Source organism: Chinchilla lanigera, unplaced genomic scaffold (genome assembly GCF_000276665.1).
Source record: "Chinchilla lanigera isolate Chin_1 unplaced genomic scaffold, ChiLan1.0 scaffold00187, whole genome shotgun sequence".
Lineage (NCBI taxonomy): Eukaryota > Metazoa > Chordata > Mammalia > Rodentia > Chinchillidae > Chinchilla > Chinchilla lanigera.
In genome coordinates, this window is record NW_004955588.1 from 702,507 (window position 1) to 717,862 (window position 15,356).

At 50.5% G+C, this 15,356-nt stretch overlaps 1 protein-coding gene and 1 long non-coding RNA gene across 4 annotated transcripts in view; one reads left to right on the plus strand and one right to left on the minus strand.

The window, feature by feature from the left end:
- The window catches only part of LOC102003300, a 25,902-nt gene that overhangs the window by 8,298 nt on the left and 2,248 nt on the right, over window positions 1-15,356 (plus strand). Inside the window, exon 1 of one of the 2 annotated variants that reach the window (XR_265119.2) lies at window positions 14,724-14,868. The exons of the other annotated variant lie outside the window; for it this stretch is intronic. This is a non-coding gene — a long non-coding RNA (uncharacterized LOC102003300). Of the gene's footprint in view, window positions 1-14,723; window positions 14,869-15,356 lie in introns of those variants that run through there. 2 annotated transcript variants of the gene reach the window in all.
- Selenbp1 (selenium binding protein 1) lies at window positions 1,422-11,435 on the minus strand. Of its 2 annotated transcripts, XM_005414518.2 has the most exons (12): window positions 11,332-11,435; window positions 8,598-8,651; window positions 8,339-8,451; window positions 7,916-8,101; window positions 6,926-7,046; window positions 4,672-4,854; window positions 4,293-4,471; window positions 2,885-2,963; window positions 2,673-2,794; window positions 2,327-2,419; window positions 2,050-2,168; window positions 1,422-1,820 (listed from the first exon to the last, which is right to left on the minus strand). In XM_005414518.2, exons 1-12 carry the CDS (start codon window positions 11,333-11,335, stop codon window positions 1,658-1,660), a joined length of 1,416 nt encoding a protein of 471 aa, XP_005414575.1. In that variant the 5' UTR covers window positions 11,336-11,435; the 3' UTR covers window positions 1,422-1,657. The 2 variants fall into 2 exon arrangements, with proteins under 2 accessions (XP_005414575.1, XP_013365380.1); XM_013509926.1 differs by lacking the exons at window positions 8,598-8,651; window positions 11,332-11,435 and having other exon boundaries at window positions 8,339-8,591.

Below are 15,356 nucleotides of genomic sequence, written 5' to 3' on the forward strand. Positions count from 1 at the left end.
GGCAGCCTCATTATTTTTATCTTTATTTTATCCTGATAGGTGTGTAGGGAAATCATATAGTGGTTTTAACTTACATTTCTGCCACACTGGCCAGGCTATCGCATCCTCCAGAAAGCCTTCTTCCCTGAACCTGCCACAGGACCTCTTCTTAATGCCCATAAAACTGCCTGCATTTCACCTTAAGAACATATGTCACTCTGTGTGTGTGCGTGTGTGTGTGTGTGTGTGTGTGTGTGTGTGTGTGTGTGTGTGTGTGATGCTGGGGACTGAACTGAGGCTGTGCTAGGCAAGTGTTCTACCACTGAGTTATACCCCAGGCAGCAGGTAAGATGGGGAAGGAATCAAAGCTCCAGTTGAGGTAGGTATTTCTAGAAATATGTTTAAAGTTCTTGAATAGAAAAGAAATGTGATGCATTTTTGGAGTGGCTGAGCCTTTCTGGGGTTCTTAGATTGTTCCAATGTTTTAAGAAAGGGTACTTTTTCAGAAGACTGAAAGAAAATGTGGCTTAGTACCTGCATGTTCCTTAATGCCGTCCAAGGTAGAGAATAAAAGGATCATAATACCATTTGGCTGCTGTGTTTTAGGGTTCTGGGACTTCCATTAGATTCCTTTTTATAAGGAATTAAAGACCTAGCACAAGAAAAGAATCATCTCTGAATCGGACAGGGTTCTAAACCACTGTCCAGGTGAGGATAAAAGAGTGCCATGACTGTGGCATTCGGTTGTGTCACCTTGGTGTTCCTAGCCCTCCTGCACAGCTGTGTTCTGTTTTTCAGGTAGGAGATGACACTCTCAGCAATAGCAAGTTCTCCCAGTAGTGTCCGCACAGTGGAAGTCAATCACACTGTCCACCTGAGGGGTCTTGGGGTCTCTTGTGTATGAAGGTGCACCTTGCAGTCTCTTAGGGCTGGTGAATGATGGTTTAGATTATTTAAAAGGAAATATACATTTTTTTTTTTTTAAGTATGGAAACACTACCCCCCCATCTCCTTGTGGCAGTCATTCTTAAAAGCTTTAGTTCTGTCTCACCATAAAACTGAAATTTTGGCTGGGTAAGCAGCACATGCTTATAATCCCAGCACTTGGTATAGCGGAATTGAAGTAGGATCATAAGTTCAAGTCTAGCCTGGGCAATTTAGCAATTAGTGAGTCCATGTCTCAAAATAAAAAAAGGACTTGGGATGTAGCTCAGTGCAAAGGCCCTGGGTTCAGTCCACATTATGAGAGGTTGGGAGGGGAGTGGAGGAGAGAGAAGGGAAAAGAAGGGAAGGGAAGAAAGGAAGAAAGGAAATGAGATTCTGGCATCACACTGGAGTTATTGCCTAGTTATTACTAGCCATGGTAACACTCTGTAGTCCTCAGTTCTTCTCCAGTCAGTAGAAGGGGGGTCACATACCCACTCCCCAAAAAACAAGTGATCTGAGAATAATTCACTAGTTTATTTCTTGCTACTTTCAGAACTTATATAAAAATCGGAACAGTGAGCTACAAGCATTAGTGGTCAAGAAAAGGAAATGCCACTAGTTTGTTTCAGTGGTCTCAGTTGGCTTTAGCGGGACAAACTTCCGTGGGTCAGGGACAGGAGAAAGCAGAGTGAAGCCAGGCCCCTGGAAAGTAAGGGCTCAGAGCGTGGAGGCCGGTTCTGAGGGGTGGACTTCAGGTCCAGATGTCAGAGGTGCAGTCACCCCCTGGGTAGCGCATCTCATGGGCCAGGGCTGGGCCGAGAGGCTCCTTCCCAAAGTCCACCAGGAAGTCAGGGTTCAGCTTCAGCCCTCCCTTCTCTGTGTCTACATCGACCTGCAGTATCACTGAGCCTTCTCTGGTAGAAAAGGGGGCGGGGGGGGGGGGAGGGAAAGGTCAGAAGCAGCCACCCCTCTTCTAAGATTTTGTGTATGTGGGGGTGGGTTCCTGAGGAAGGAGCAGGGTCTGTGGGCCATCTACAGGGTTGGGTGCGGCGGGGTGGTATCTCCCAGCAGTCTTTAGATGGCCACATAACCCCGAAGGGAGAAGGAGGTGGGAGAGGTGAGCCCAGGGGGTCTGCTTCTTACCTGATGAGATCAGGGTAAAACTGCTTGTCCCAGCCACTGTACAGTGATGTGGTGACATAGAGACGCTTCCCATCAAGGCTAAGCTGGATCATCTGAGGGCCTCCAGCGACCCGTTTTCCCTTGGAGAAAGTGGGTATTAGACCCCAAGGTAATACACAGATCTGAGGGGGGGATTGTAGGCACTGCCTAGATAGCAAAAGCATGTTCCTGTACTGTGCCCCCTTATCCTTTGAGCCTGCATTTGAGGGGGACGGGGAGGACCGGAAGGGGGCCTCACCTTGACTACCAGGGGCTCTGGCTGACAGTTTAGCTCCTGGTCCTCCAGCACTTGCACGGGTCCTCCCTTAACAATGCTGCCTCCCAGGAAGATCTGGGTGGGGAGGTGAAAAGGACAGAAGACCATGGTGAGAGTTATGGATGTTGCAGGGGAGCAGCTTGCCTTCTCGGGGTCTCACACTCCTGGACACATTCTGATGTCCAGCCACGGCTCCCCCAGGCCCAAGCCTGCGCCATCCTGCAGGCCATGTTTTTGCTTTTCCTGCTGCTCGTAGCTGCTTCACACCCTACACTCATCCCCTCAACTCTCCTTCTTCCCTTTCTCCTCATTTTGCTAGGACACCCACCTGTCCAGTGAGGCGGGGCCTCCGTGGGTCAGAGATGTCATACTGTCGCACGTCCCCATGCACCCAGTTGCTGAAGTAGAGGAAGCGGTCGTCCAGGGACAGCAGGATGTCAGTGATCAAGCCTAGTGGGTGTAGGTTCAGAGGCTTTAAGGACTCTTGGTTCCTAGGCCAGAAATCAACCTCCTAATTTGCATCTTTCTCTCGGTACTCACCTGGCATTTCGGGCAGCATCCAGCCCTTCACTTTCTTGGGAGGCACCTGGATCACTTTTTCCACTGACCAGGTAGCTTTCTACACCGGGGAGTAGAGGGTGAGGTTAGGAGGCTGAGACGTGAGCCTATCAGGTTGGGGGCTGAGAGGGACAGGGTAGATGTACCCCTCTTTTGGTACTGGGGATTGAACTCAGGGCATTCACACTGAGCTGCATCCCCAGTCCTTTATTTTTTAATTTTGAGACAGGCACTTGTTAAGTTGCTAAGTTGCCCAGGTTGGTTCAGATTTGGGGTCCTCTTCCCTCTGCCTCCCAGAGTGCTGGGTTTGGAGTGTGTGCCACCATGCTACTTCTTGCCACTAGGCTCTATCTCCCTGCATGCCCCTTTAGACAGTGCTTGTGTTGGCTCCACTACTGCTTTTCTTTTTTTTTTTTCCTGGTACTGGGAATCGAATTCATGACCTTGCGCTTGCCAGACAGGCGCTGTGCCGCTGAGCTAAATCCCCAGCCCTACTACTGCTTTTCTAGCACCTAGCACAGTGCCAACATAGAAGTTCACTACTTAGTTTTTGTTTTCTTTTGTTTTTATAATAAGGATCAAACTCAGGGGTGCTCTACTACCCCTGATCTACATCTCCAGCCTCATTCATCCATCCATCCATCCATCCATTCATTCATTCATTGACAAGGTCTTACTAAATTGCCCAGGCAGGACTTGAACTTGTGATCTTCTTGCCTCAGCCACTCTTAAGTGCTGGTATAACATGTGCGTGCCACTGCACCCAACTCTAAATAATTTTTGAATGTAAGAATAAATATGGCCAAATACTTAAAAAATGCTATGGTTTGAATGTCCCCACGAAAACTATGCTGAAATTTGATCCTCAGTTCGAGGTATTAAGAGGTGGGACCTCATGAGTGGATTAACCCATGAGTGGGTTAATGGGATATCTGGAGAGTCAGTCTGTTATAAAAGCCAGTTTGGCTCTGTCTGTTGTACATGTCCCTTCATTGCCTTGGGACTCTGCAGAGTCCTCACCAGCAAGAAAGCTCTCACCAGATGCCACTTGCCTGTGGACCTTTTGCCCTCCGGATCCATGAGCTAAATCACCCTGTCTGTTTGAGGCAGTTTTAACAAAAGAAAATAGTGGAGGGTGAGGTTAGGGAGGCTGAGAGGTGAGGTTGGGGGCTGAGACGGACAGCGGCCCCCCCCCCCCCCCGGTACTGGAGCTCGTACTTAGGGTGTTCACAAGGTGACAAGGTGGAAATTAGCAGAACATCCAGGGAAGAAAGGCAGGGCATGTGAGCTTGTTTCGTTCCCAGAAACCAGGGAGCATCATCCTGGAAATGGGGACAGAAGTGTGGACAAGACAGCTGGGGTGGGGGTGAGGCTGGAGGGTGCAGGTTACCTCGTTCTGGTAGAAACGCTGGATGTTGGAGCTGAGAGCACAGCCCACAAAGCCCTCAATGGCATCGGGGTCATGCAGGAAGCGGATCTCCAGGGGAATGAGCCCGTCCTCTATGGTCAGGGTCTGTTTGAGCTCATGGCGCTGCCAGTCCCATATGTGTATGTTTTTCCCATACAGCCCTGAGTGGGGTGGGTGGAGGATGGCTCAGATTGGGGTGGGGCCTGGGAGTACTGGGTGCAGGCTGGGGCTGGGACTGGGTGGAAGGGGTGCTTGTGCAAGATTGAGGACCCAGCAAGTCCTATACCATAACCCAGGGAATCTAGGGACCAGTGGAAGGAAGAAGGTTTGGAGCAGAAAGCACACATGGGGGGGCTCTCACCTTCCTTCACATGAGCAGGGTTGAAACCATCTTTGAAGACATTGGGAGCTGCCCATTCTGTGCTGACCATGACATTGTGTCGAGGCTGGTACCAGAAGTCATAGCCCATGGGTGCAGCACCCCCAGGCTGCTCCCATGTCCCCTTCACCTGAAAGGTCTCCCCATCCAGCAGCACAAAACCGCCTGAGTAGGAAAGGAAGGAGGTGTCAGACAGAGATACTACTGCACCCAGCATTCACCTCAGGCAGGACCCAAGGGCTCTAAATCCGTTGCCTGTCCCCCCTGGGCTGCCAGCTCCTTAAATTTAAGGGTTCAAAAGGTCCTTCCTGGGAATGGCCAAGCGGAAGGTAAGCCTCCTACTCATCTTTCTCCCAAACTCAGGGGAAATTTTCTCTTTGCATTAAGAGATCTTTGGGGACTTAGTAACCTCTGCTTCTCTTGCCCAGTTCCCACACTCAGAGTGGGGTTCCTTCTAAAGTCTGAGCTCCATTCTCCTCATCACATTTTTTTTTCCATTTGTTTTTTTGAGACAGGGTCTCACGTTGTAGTGCAGGCTGGCCTTGAACTCACTATGTAGCCTACGCTGGCCTCAAACTCATGGCGATGCTTCTGCCTCAGCCTCCTGAGTGCTGGGTTACAGGCGTGTGCCACCATGCCCAGCTCACCACAATTTTTTAAACAGAGCAGACAAGTTATATTTAAGTGTCCTTCAACCTGAATGCTGTTATGGTTCAGGCCTAGGATGCCCCCCAGTACTCTCATGTTCTCAGAGGCGAGGGTTCTGGGAGGTGATTGAATCATGGGGGTGCTATATTGATGAGTTCAGCAGCTGAATGTGCTCTTAGGAACTAGGGCCTGGTTCATGGCTGTTGCTGGGGACCTGGTGTGCCGAGAATCTCCCTCCTGAGCTGCTTCCCTTGCTCTCTGCTTCTTGGCCATCGTGATGTGAGCGTGAGCAGCTTCCCTTGGCCAGGCCCTTCCACTGTGTTCTTCTTGCCTTGGGGCGGAGTGAGCATGGATTGGATCCTCATGAACCAAAATAAACCTGTTCTCCTTTAAATTGCAGGTGTTGAGTATTTTGTCCTGGTGATGAGAAAGTGACTAAGAAAAATGTTCCTTTGCTGAGTATGACACCTTGATACAGTTTTGCAAACATGATCAGATAGCTACTAAGTGTTCCTAATCCAAGAAAATCACATTCCTCCCATCGCCAGGGCAGTGCACTCAGGTGGCCCTAGTTAGCTGGATAAACTCAATTGAGCAACCCCCCCCACGTCCTGTGATGAAAGATTCTGATACAATGTGTGAGGCTCTGAGAGGCAGCATAGAATGGCGATTAGGGCATAGACTCTGGAGCCAGAGGGCTGGACTCCGTGACTTATTGGCTGTGTGACCTTGGGTAAGTTACTTAACCATTCTGTGCCCCAGCTTTCTCATCTACAAGCAAGGATCATAGGAATACCAACCTCACAGGTTCTGTCAGGCTCACGTAGACATTTTATAAGTGTTACCTTTGATTACTATAAATGAGATGGCAAATACGAAGATTAAGAATCCCAGGGAGTGTGAGATTTGGTTACTCACTCACAATGGCTGATAGTAAATGTACATATCTCCTGAGGCCATGTCTGTGCTCACATTCCTCATGGCAGGCAGACTGTTTTGACTATACCTTTTTTTTTGGTGGTGGTGGTGGTGGCAGTAATGGGTATTGAACCCAAGTCTTCTACACTGAACTGTATCCCCAAACTTTTTATTTTTAATCTTGAGACAGGACTTTTCTTTAAATTGTCCAGGCTGGGCTTGAACTTGGGATCCTCCTGCCCTAGCCTCCTGGAGTGCTGGGATTACAGGCATGAGGCATCATAGCCAGCTCTGGCTGTACCTTTATGTTTTGTTTTGTTTTTGAGACAGGGCCTTGCTATGTAGTTCAGGCTGACCTTGAACTCACTTCGTAGCCCAAGTTGGCCTCAAACTCGCTGTGATCCTTCTGCTTTAGCTCCTAAGTGCTGGGATTACAGGCACGCGCCACCACGCCCGGCTGGCTGCACCTTTTAACTAAGCTCATCAGTTAAGGCTCATCTTCACAGGAATAACTGAAATAGCTGAAGTTACTGGCTAACACTTCAGACATTGGCTGCCTTCCACTGGCTCTGCATTCTGCTGCTTGCAGACTCGAACCTGCTCCCTGACAGACACATCTGTCCCATATTCCACAGTTGTGGTTTTGTGAGCATCCAGTGCCAGCATGTACCTTTGGCATTGCCGTTGGGGTCTCCCAGAGAGCTGATCATCACTTCCCCAGTGGCCAGGCAGTGGCTGGTGTGGAGATTGCCCAGGCTGCACTTGGCATAGACCTCCTGGGGCTCGATGACCTGGAGAGGGATGGGAAATAGGGTCAGAACTTTACAATGCTGGGGGTCTCCACTGTCTACCTCTGTACCTCCTACTATATATGCTGCCCTGTCCCCTTTGCCTTCCACACATGGTCACAACTCTCTCTGCAGGAATATGGCAAAGACTCAGTCTGGGAGCTTCTATAAGCAGCAAAAGGAAATGAAAGACACTGCCAACTGCCCCCTCCCCAGGCAGAAAGCACCCCCTCTGACATCCCACCACTCCATGCCAAAAGGACAAGGTCTTCCAGGGCTGGGCCTATGCCAGTGTCAGCTCCGTATCACCAGCAGGCAGCACCACAAGTTTCTGGCACCCAGAGGGTACAAATCCAAGTGCAGAGGGGAAAGATTGTAGGTTCCTGCCTAAAGGAAGCCCTGAGCATGTAGCTGGGTGGGGGGAAATTGGTTCCCTCACCCTTTCAGAGGAAAATAGCCTCTTCCCTTGTGTCCTGGGCCAAGGCACTGCATGGTGAAAGCTCAGCATGCCTGGAAACCTCCCTTTCTTTTTTTCAGCACTGAGGCTTGAACCCAGGGCCTTTGTATTACATTACCACAGTCCTTTTAAAAATTAGTATTATTTTTAAAATTTGGAGACAGAGTCTCACTAAGTCACCAAGTTCCCCAGCCTGGACTCAAACTTGTGATCCTCCTCCTTCAGCTTCCCAGAGTACTGGGACTAGAGGTGTGCACTGCCACACCTGGCTGGTAACCCCTTTTTAAAGTCTAACCTCCCTCCCTGCTGCTGAGTTGCATCCTGCACAGGTGGAGGCAGTAGTTTAGGGGCAGCTTCCCGCCTATAGGCTGTTGGGGTGCATTACAGCTCCCTGCTGGTGAGGCAGAGGACATGCCTTGTGCAGCTTTGGGGCACGGGGCTGAGTGCCCACATCTACCACGTAGATGCGAGAGGAGATGAGACAGGGCAGCATCAGCTTGGTGCGCGACTTGGTGCTGTCCCCAAAGCAGCTGCTGCAGGTGTTCCATCCTGAGTGATGTAGCTCGTCCTTCAGGTAGGGCATGGGCAGCCGGTGGATGACCTAGCATGAAAGGTAGAAGTGGTAGTGATTGCCCAGGCCATGCCTCTGTGCACCCCTGTGCATTCATTTTGGCTTGCTATCGAGGCACAGGCTGGATTTCAGCCCTTCTTTCATCCTGTAGGAAGGGGGGACCCTTGTTCAGTGAATCACTTGCACAGCCATATCCAGGGAAGACAAAAGAGGATGTCAGGGCCACCAGGAGTCTTGGGGTATGCCACTGCCCATGCCCTGCCTCACCTGGCAATACTGGGGAGACTTGGGGTCAACATCCACAGTGGCCAGATAATCTGGGGCCTCGATGCCTGTGTTTCGGTAAATGCAGGGCAGGTAGATAATCTGCTCCCGGGGTCCTGTTGTGTAGAAAGCAGGCAGTGTGGATGGCAGGGTGGGCAGGAATGGTGAAGACAGGCCTGGGTGTGTCTGAGTGCTGAGGTCCCCAACCCCACCAGTCATGGACTCTTCGAGGGGTACCAGTTCTCAGACACTGGGCGGTTACCTTTCATGGCCTCCAGAGGGCTAGGGTAGCCAGGGCCACACTTACACTTCGTAGCTGTGGAAATAAAGAGGGCACATTAGCTGTACCTCACTCTGGAAGGCAGAGGCCCCTCCTTCCAGCCTGTGACACACATCTGGCCAACACATGCCTGGCCAGCTTGGACTGTCCCAGGGCCCCACCGCTGGCCTATCCTCAGAGGTCCCTCAGAGCAAGAGCATAGGGGTGTGACAGGAAGACCTGAAGGGGAAAGATCCTCCAGCAGGGCCCAGAGCAGAGGGTTAGGCTGAGTGAAGCAGAGACTGCGTGTTGTAGTAGGTGTGACATGGATATAAGTCCCAGCCTCAGTCCCACAAACTGTAGGAACTCGGTCGATTGTGTAACCTCCAGGCTTCCATTTCCATTTGTCTGTGAAAGGGGGATAATAGGAACACCACTAGGGCTTTTATGAGACATAAACAAAGCCGGGTGGGAGCCCAGGAACCCTGGCTGTTCCGGAGGAGCAGCAGTCAGGGAGTGGGGATGTTTGTGCATCCCTTTGTGCAGGGCCTAGGATACTTCCTCCTTTCCTCTCCTGGCCCCTCCTCCAGGGTGCTGACCACAGCCTGGATTATATAACCAGCTCAGAGTAGGGAGAGGAGGTAGGAGCCAGCTGGAGGTCCTTAGGCCAGTTTTGCGCCACCTCCCTGTTGTAGGAAGTGGCCCTCCCTGACCCTGAAGTCTTGCAAGAGAGGACCATGGTCAGCCACTGCAAAGGGCAGTGCAGGACGCCAAAAGAAGTTTGGAGCTGGCCTGGAGGAGGAGTTGCAGAACAGCCCAGAGGAGGCTGCAGGCTGGAAGAAATCCTGGAGTGGAATTCCCAAGATGGGGCACTACTTCCCTCCCTGTGTGTGTATGTGTGTGCGTGTGGGGGGCTGCAAATGAGAAGCAGGAGTACCCAGAGTCCAGCTTCTATGGGTCCCTGGGACCCCGACATGTAGGAGCCAAGTGATTTAGGAAACAGATAGGCAGCAACAGTCTTTCAGAGTCCAAAAACCAGCCAGGTTTCGGGGCACAAGCTTATAGTCCCAGCACTCTGGGAGGGTGGGACAGGATTGCAAGTTTGAGCATAGCCTGGGCAACTTAGCAAGACCTTGTCTCAGAATTAAAATAAAAAGGCCCTGGGGATGTGGCTCATCCTGGGTTCAAGCTGCAGTACCTTAAAAAATATTCTAAAATTCTAAACCTAGCTTCACTTTCCAGATTTTACATCTGCTATCTCCACTTTCTCCCCTCATTTGCCAAAGGAGGAAATAATAACAATACCCTGCCCACCTCTTAAGGTGGATTTAAAGGTCAAATAACAAACTCATAATTACTTCCAAGTGAAGAAACACAAAAAAATATGGGTAAATAAGACAACAGATGCAAAAGATCTTCATACGGCTGAAACAAAGGTATAAATATGAGAAGGGTTGTCAGAGGCAGAGAGTACTGGGCTGTGCTTCACACCCTGAGAGAGGGCTGCGGTCAGTGGGGAAGGGTGTGGGGTCTGGCAGTTAGGGAGACTTGTTTTGCTATATCCAGGGCTTGGCACAGGATACCAGGGGGCGGGGAAGGAGGTTGCTGGACACAGAGAGGAAGGAGAGTCACAAAATCTGAGACATCAAGATAGCTGTGAAGCCAGGTATGGTAGTACATGCCTATAATCCAGCACTCTGGGAGGCTGAGGTAGGAGAATCAAGAGTTTGAGCTCAGCTTTGGCAACTTAGTGACTTAGCAAGACCCCATCTCAAAATTTAAAAATAAAAATGGGTTGGGGATGCAGCTCAGTGTGGAGGCCCTGAGGTTCTTCCTAGCACAACTAAAACAAAAAACAAAACAAAACAAAACAAAACAAAACACAGGAACTACAAAGCCAAAGAGGCTGAGAGGAAAGTGCAAGTCCCATAAAGATGTGGCTGGTTCCAGAGCATCAGCTCAGCCCTGCTCTGTCTACACATTTCCTGGGGACCTCAGGCTATGGGAAGTGTCACTCTTTCTGGGGTGCCCTCCTGGCTTAAGCATCTCAAGCAAAGACCTCTGAGCATCTTCTGTTTGAGATGAACCTGGGGGAGCTCAAATGGCTCTTCTATGCCAGGGTGGTGACTGGGCATCGTGCCAGCCCAAGGAAGGCCAGCTCCAAGAGGCAAGTTCAGACCTCCAGACTCTTCAGCTGACACCCAGGAGCCCACAGACAGAGGAGCAGGAGGGCTAGGGGACCGAAGGGGGCACTGAAACAGGTCCCCAGTGAGAGTGTGGGGTCCCCAACTTCCCTCCCAAAGTGACTGTGTGGGAGCTAGAGAGAGCCCTGGAGGGCTTGGGTTCCCTCTCGCCTGGAGGAAGAAGTTGGCCCAGTGCTGAGAACAGAATTGTCTGTCTCAGTGGTGACAGGCAGGGACATGGAGGCTCCCCTAGGAGTCCTGCCTTATCTAATTGCCTCGGCTGCAGAAAGACACCCTGCCCTGGCCCTTGCTGAGCAGAGCTAGATGAGAACTCTGGGTCACTCTTCCCAGCAGTCTCTCTGCCCTTTCCTCCTTTTCCTCAGAGCTCAGAAATGCTAGGTGTGCGTGTGATGCACGCAGGGAAGGGACCATGAAGAGACTAGTCCTCTCTCACCTAACTGCCGAACCCCCCAGTTTTAAGTCCCTCCCTGGAAAGGGGACCTTCTAAATGAGAGGAGTAGGAGGAGTGGGCTGTCCGAAGCCCCTATCCTTACCCATGCTGCTAGCAGCTACACTTTGGTCCTGATGAGGTGGCCAGGAATGGGCAGAGGCGAGGCAAGGCAAGAAGGGATCTGTACTGGCGTCAGGCAGACTGTGCGGGAAGGGGCAAAGGGAGGGAATTTATGCAGCCAACCAGAGCCGGGGTGGGGCGGGGCGGGGCGGGGGAGGGACCAGGCTGCTGGCCAAGACTCTCAAGTGGCCTGGTGGCTGGTGTTTGAATTGGAGGTGGGGGAGATGGGGGATTTCCTCTGTGTGTGTATGCAGACACCTGTGCTTTTAGTGCCTTTAGTAGGTGCCTTGTATGTGGTGAGTTGTGTGTCAGTGTATGTGCATGCTCCTGTGTACTCATGTGTTGCCTGTACCTTTATGTATGTGGTTGCATGTGTGTGTATCTGTGCCTTTGTGTTTTTGCTTGTGTATGTGCTTGCACGTTAGTATTTGTGTTTGTATGTGTGTGCCTGTGTGTGCATGCATGTGTGGAGGGATGTGTTTGTGTGAGCATGTGCAACACATGTTTCTGTACCTACAAAGGCTCATCTATGCATTTGGACGTGTCTTGACATTTTGGGGTACCGGGGCTATGGGCCACAGCCAGATAGCTTCTCGATAAGACTGTCCTCTTATTCCTGACATCTGTGCTCCAGAAGCCTGGTCCTCTTGCTCGGGACTCCTCACCCATGCCTTCCTGCCACAGCTGTCCCATAGAGCAGGGTGGAGAGCTGGGTCCAGATTCTTCTTTTCCCAGAACAGTTGACCCCTTGAGCTTTGAAGTGGGAGAAAGTCAGCAGCCTGTTATTACCCTATATTACTCTCCTAAACCTCAGGAGGTGAAAGTGGAGCACCTCCCCCTCATCTCCCAGCCCGGCGCTCAACAGCTGCCTTTGTCTCTAACTGTTCTGCGGCGAGTCAGGAAACCCTCACTGTCTTTATCTGTCTTGGAGGGAGTCCTCTAGCTGTAAGTCAGTAACTGCCTTTGCTGCCGAGCCTGCTGATACAACATCCCCAGGACAGGCAGATGACAACTGCTTCCTGAAGAGCTTGAAGCAGGGTTACTCAAAGCAGGGCCGAGGCCTGATCCCATTAAGTTGGGGCTGCCCTCATCAATTCCACCAACTCACACTGACTGAGAAGCCAGTGTTTGCAGGATGGGACAAGGCACAGTTCAAGGAAACCCTCCCAACTGGTCTACCATAAGAGCCAGGGGCCTCCTCTTCCCTCAGACTTGGCTGCTTGCCCAGGGAAACCCCTTTGCTCACTCTTAGAGGAGCCTGCTGACTGCGGCTATGGGAACCACTTTCATCTCCATGGACAAAAGCTCTGGGGTGAGGTTTTTATTGGGTAAATAAAATGCCCAAGAAGGATAAAGGGAAGAGAAGGGAAAGTTTGGGCTTGATGTTGCCAGTGGCAATACTATAAGAATGGTTACAAAAATAAAGAGGCCTTCAGTGGGAGAACTGCGTCTCTCAAGCTGTGAGCCACTGACAGAAGCTATGGAGTTACTGACAGGGCCAGAGAGAAATATCTCTGCACTAAGTAACCATGTAAAGGTATCTAATATAAGTTGATTTTCAGAAAGCTGACAAGTGGGAGCATTGGGGGGATGGAGAGAGAAAGAGAGAGAGAGAGAGAGAGAGAGAGAGAGAGAGAGAGAGAGAGAGAGAGAGAGAGAAAGAAGAAGGTGCATGCGCTGGGGTTTCCAAACCAGTAGAGGAAAGGGTAGGAAACCTGGGCCTTGGTGCACTATGTATCCTCCTGGTTCTCACTGATGGGGGGCCATGTGCCTATCAAGGAAGGCCCAGGGTCATAGTCACCCCTTATGCCCAGGGTCACTCAATCCCTCTTGAGCTCTGTCCTTTATTACCCTCACGGTGCCATCATCAGCCAGGCATCAAAGCAGCCTTGAGTGTACAGTTGCCCCCCAGGGGTGCCCCCAAGGGCTGCTTCCTTGCTCCTACCTTTCCCTGGTTTCCTAGCTCCCTCCACTTGCCCTGCTTCGCACTGACCCTCTGCACCTTCCAGACCAGGTCTCCATCTACAACTTCTGCCTTGTACTGTCCTGCTTTTGGCCAAGGTGGCCCACATTCAAGATTTGTGAGACAGAAACCCCACTCCTGGCCTCCTACCAAAAGTTCTTAATATGTTAACTCCACAAAAGCTCCCAGAGAATTTGGTTTGTCCTTGAGTCTCTTGACTGCCAGTTCTTCATCGGCTGCACTGTGACCTGGCTGGTCTCCAGAGCACCCTTGACCTCTTCCTGTTGCTTTCTCATTGACATTTCATTCAAAGGCCAGCCAGCTGGCTGGGGAAAGTTGTCGAAATTCCAGTCCCAGTCTCAGGTGCAGGGAGGTGTCCAGGGAGAAGCACTCAGGGCCTCCTTCTGGCTTAGAGAGTACCTGGACTTCCAGGTAAGTATGGGCCCTCTCAGGCACAGAAGCACCTGCAAAATCCTGCTATTGTGCTTCTCAGGAGCTGCAGGGCTTCCTCCCCAATCTATTCTTCCCTTCCCTAGCCAGAAGCCAACCCCAGGTGGTAACTCCAAGATTCAAAGCAAGAGGTGGTGGGTGGGGAGAACCCTGAGCTGACCCTGGTGCCAAGGTCACCAGGCTGGCTCCCTTGCCCAAAGCAATGTGTGTGCATGTGTGAGTGTGTGCGTGTATCTGTGTGTAGAGAAGCAAGGATGGGCAGGGGGCCCATGTTTATTTTTGTTGTTTTCAGCTCCAGGAAAGCACAGCCTTGGAGGAGGAAGTTAGCTGCCTGACAGCTGGACCTGGGTGGTGGTTGTGTAACTGTTGTTCCTGAACTTTGGCCCTGGCCTCTGGGAACAGAAAGTGGATTCCTTGGGCCACATGGGAGCTGTGGGGTACAAGGAGGATCATCATGCGGGAGGGCATGCCATGGCTAGGTAGCCCGTTTCTCCCTCCCTCAGCCAGATTTCTTTGGGCCTCTATAACCAAACAGATCCCAACACCATTGATAGGCAGACGGGGAGTCAGTAAAACCCAGTGAAAGGAAAGGAGAAGATGATGAAATTAGTCTCTATGGATAATTTAATGTAAAATAAATTGTTGTTCATTATCTCTGGAAAAATCAAAATATAAGAGAAGCCACAAAAGTTCAGCATGAGGGAGAAAGGATAATTCAAAATGCACAGATCACCTAGGATACATCTTAACCCTGCCTGCATGTTCCCATTTCATTCTTGCTATGGTCTCTAGGTAATACCATCTCTGTTTTATGTGGGAAAAAACTGAGCAAGGCCCAGAAAGGGTGAACACCACTGAGAGATGGAAGAGCAGGATTCCCATGCTGACCCCCTGACTGTAGAACTCACAGCTTTTGTTGTAACTTTGTGCTGCTTTGTGTTTTTCATTTGGTTCAGTGGGAAAAGAAAGCAAGGAGGCAGAAAAACCAGAAAAAAATGCAGAAGGCTGCAGGATTTTGTATTTAGGAAGTCCCAGGACAGAGACACTCTTTTTCTGAGAGAAAGTGAAGAAGTAATTGCCTGCTGAACCCAGCAGTGAGATCTTGAGGTGGGGATGATGATGGTGGTGGAGTGGGGAGGCCCTTTTGCTGCAGAAAAGAGCCTGGAAGGCTCTCTGCCCAAAGGCCTTATGCATGCTAAGCAAGAGCTCTGTCCCTGAGGTACATTCTCAGCCCCCAACTTTTTATCCCCCAGTCCTTTAAAATTTTTATTTTATTCTATTTTGAGATAGGGTCTCATTACATTACCCAGGCTGGGCTTGAAGTTGTGATCTTTCTGCCTCAGCTTCCTGAATAGCTAGGATTATAGGTGCACACTACCACACTCAGCTACTTCGTTGTTGTCAGTTCTGTTTTTTCTTTTTTTCCTAGCTAATTGTATATTTTTAAAAATAATAAGCATATAGTACTTTTATAAATAAAAGCCCAAATAAAATTATTAAAGGAAAAAATATAAGGAGAAAGTGAGAAGATTAAATAGGATGTGGGTGAGGGCTGCAGTGGGAGCCCGCACTGGGGAGAAGGACTGCCCCTGACC

Excerpts from the sequence above, each read along its gene's own strand:
- Selenbp1 (XM_013509926.1), bottom strand. The coding sequence starts at position 8,554 with ATGACTGGTGGGGTTGGGGACCTCAGCACTCAGACACACCCAGGCCTG. Across the intron at positions 4,855-6,925 it reads CCCCAACGGCAATGCCAAAG|GCGGTTTTGTGCTGCTGGAT; the intron begins GTACATGCTGGC and ends TTTCCTACTCAG. Across the intron at positions 2,169-2,326 it reads CAGAGCCCCTGGTAGTCAAG|GGAAAACGGGTCGCTGGAGG; the intron begins GTGAGGCCCCCT and ends ACTTTCTCCAAG.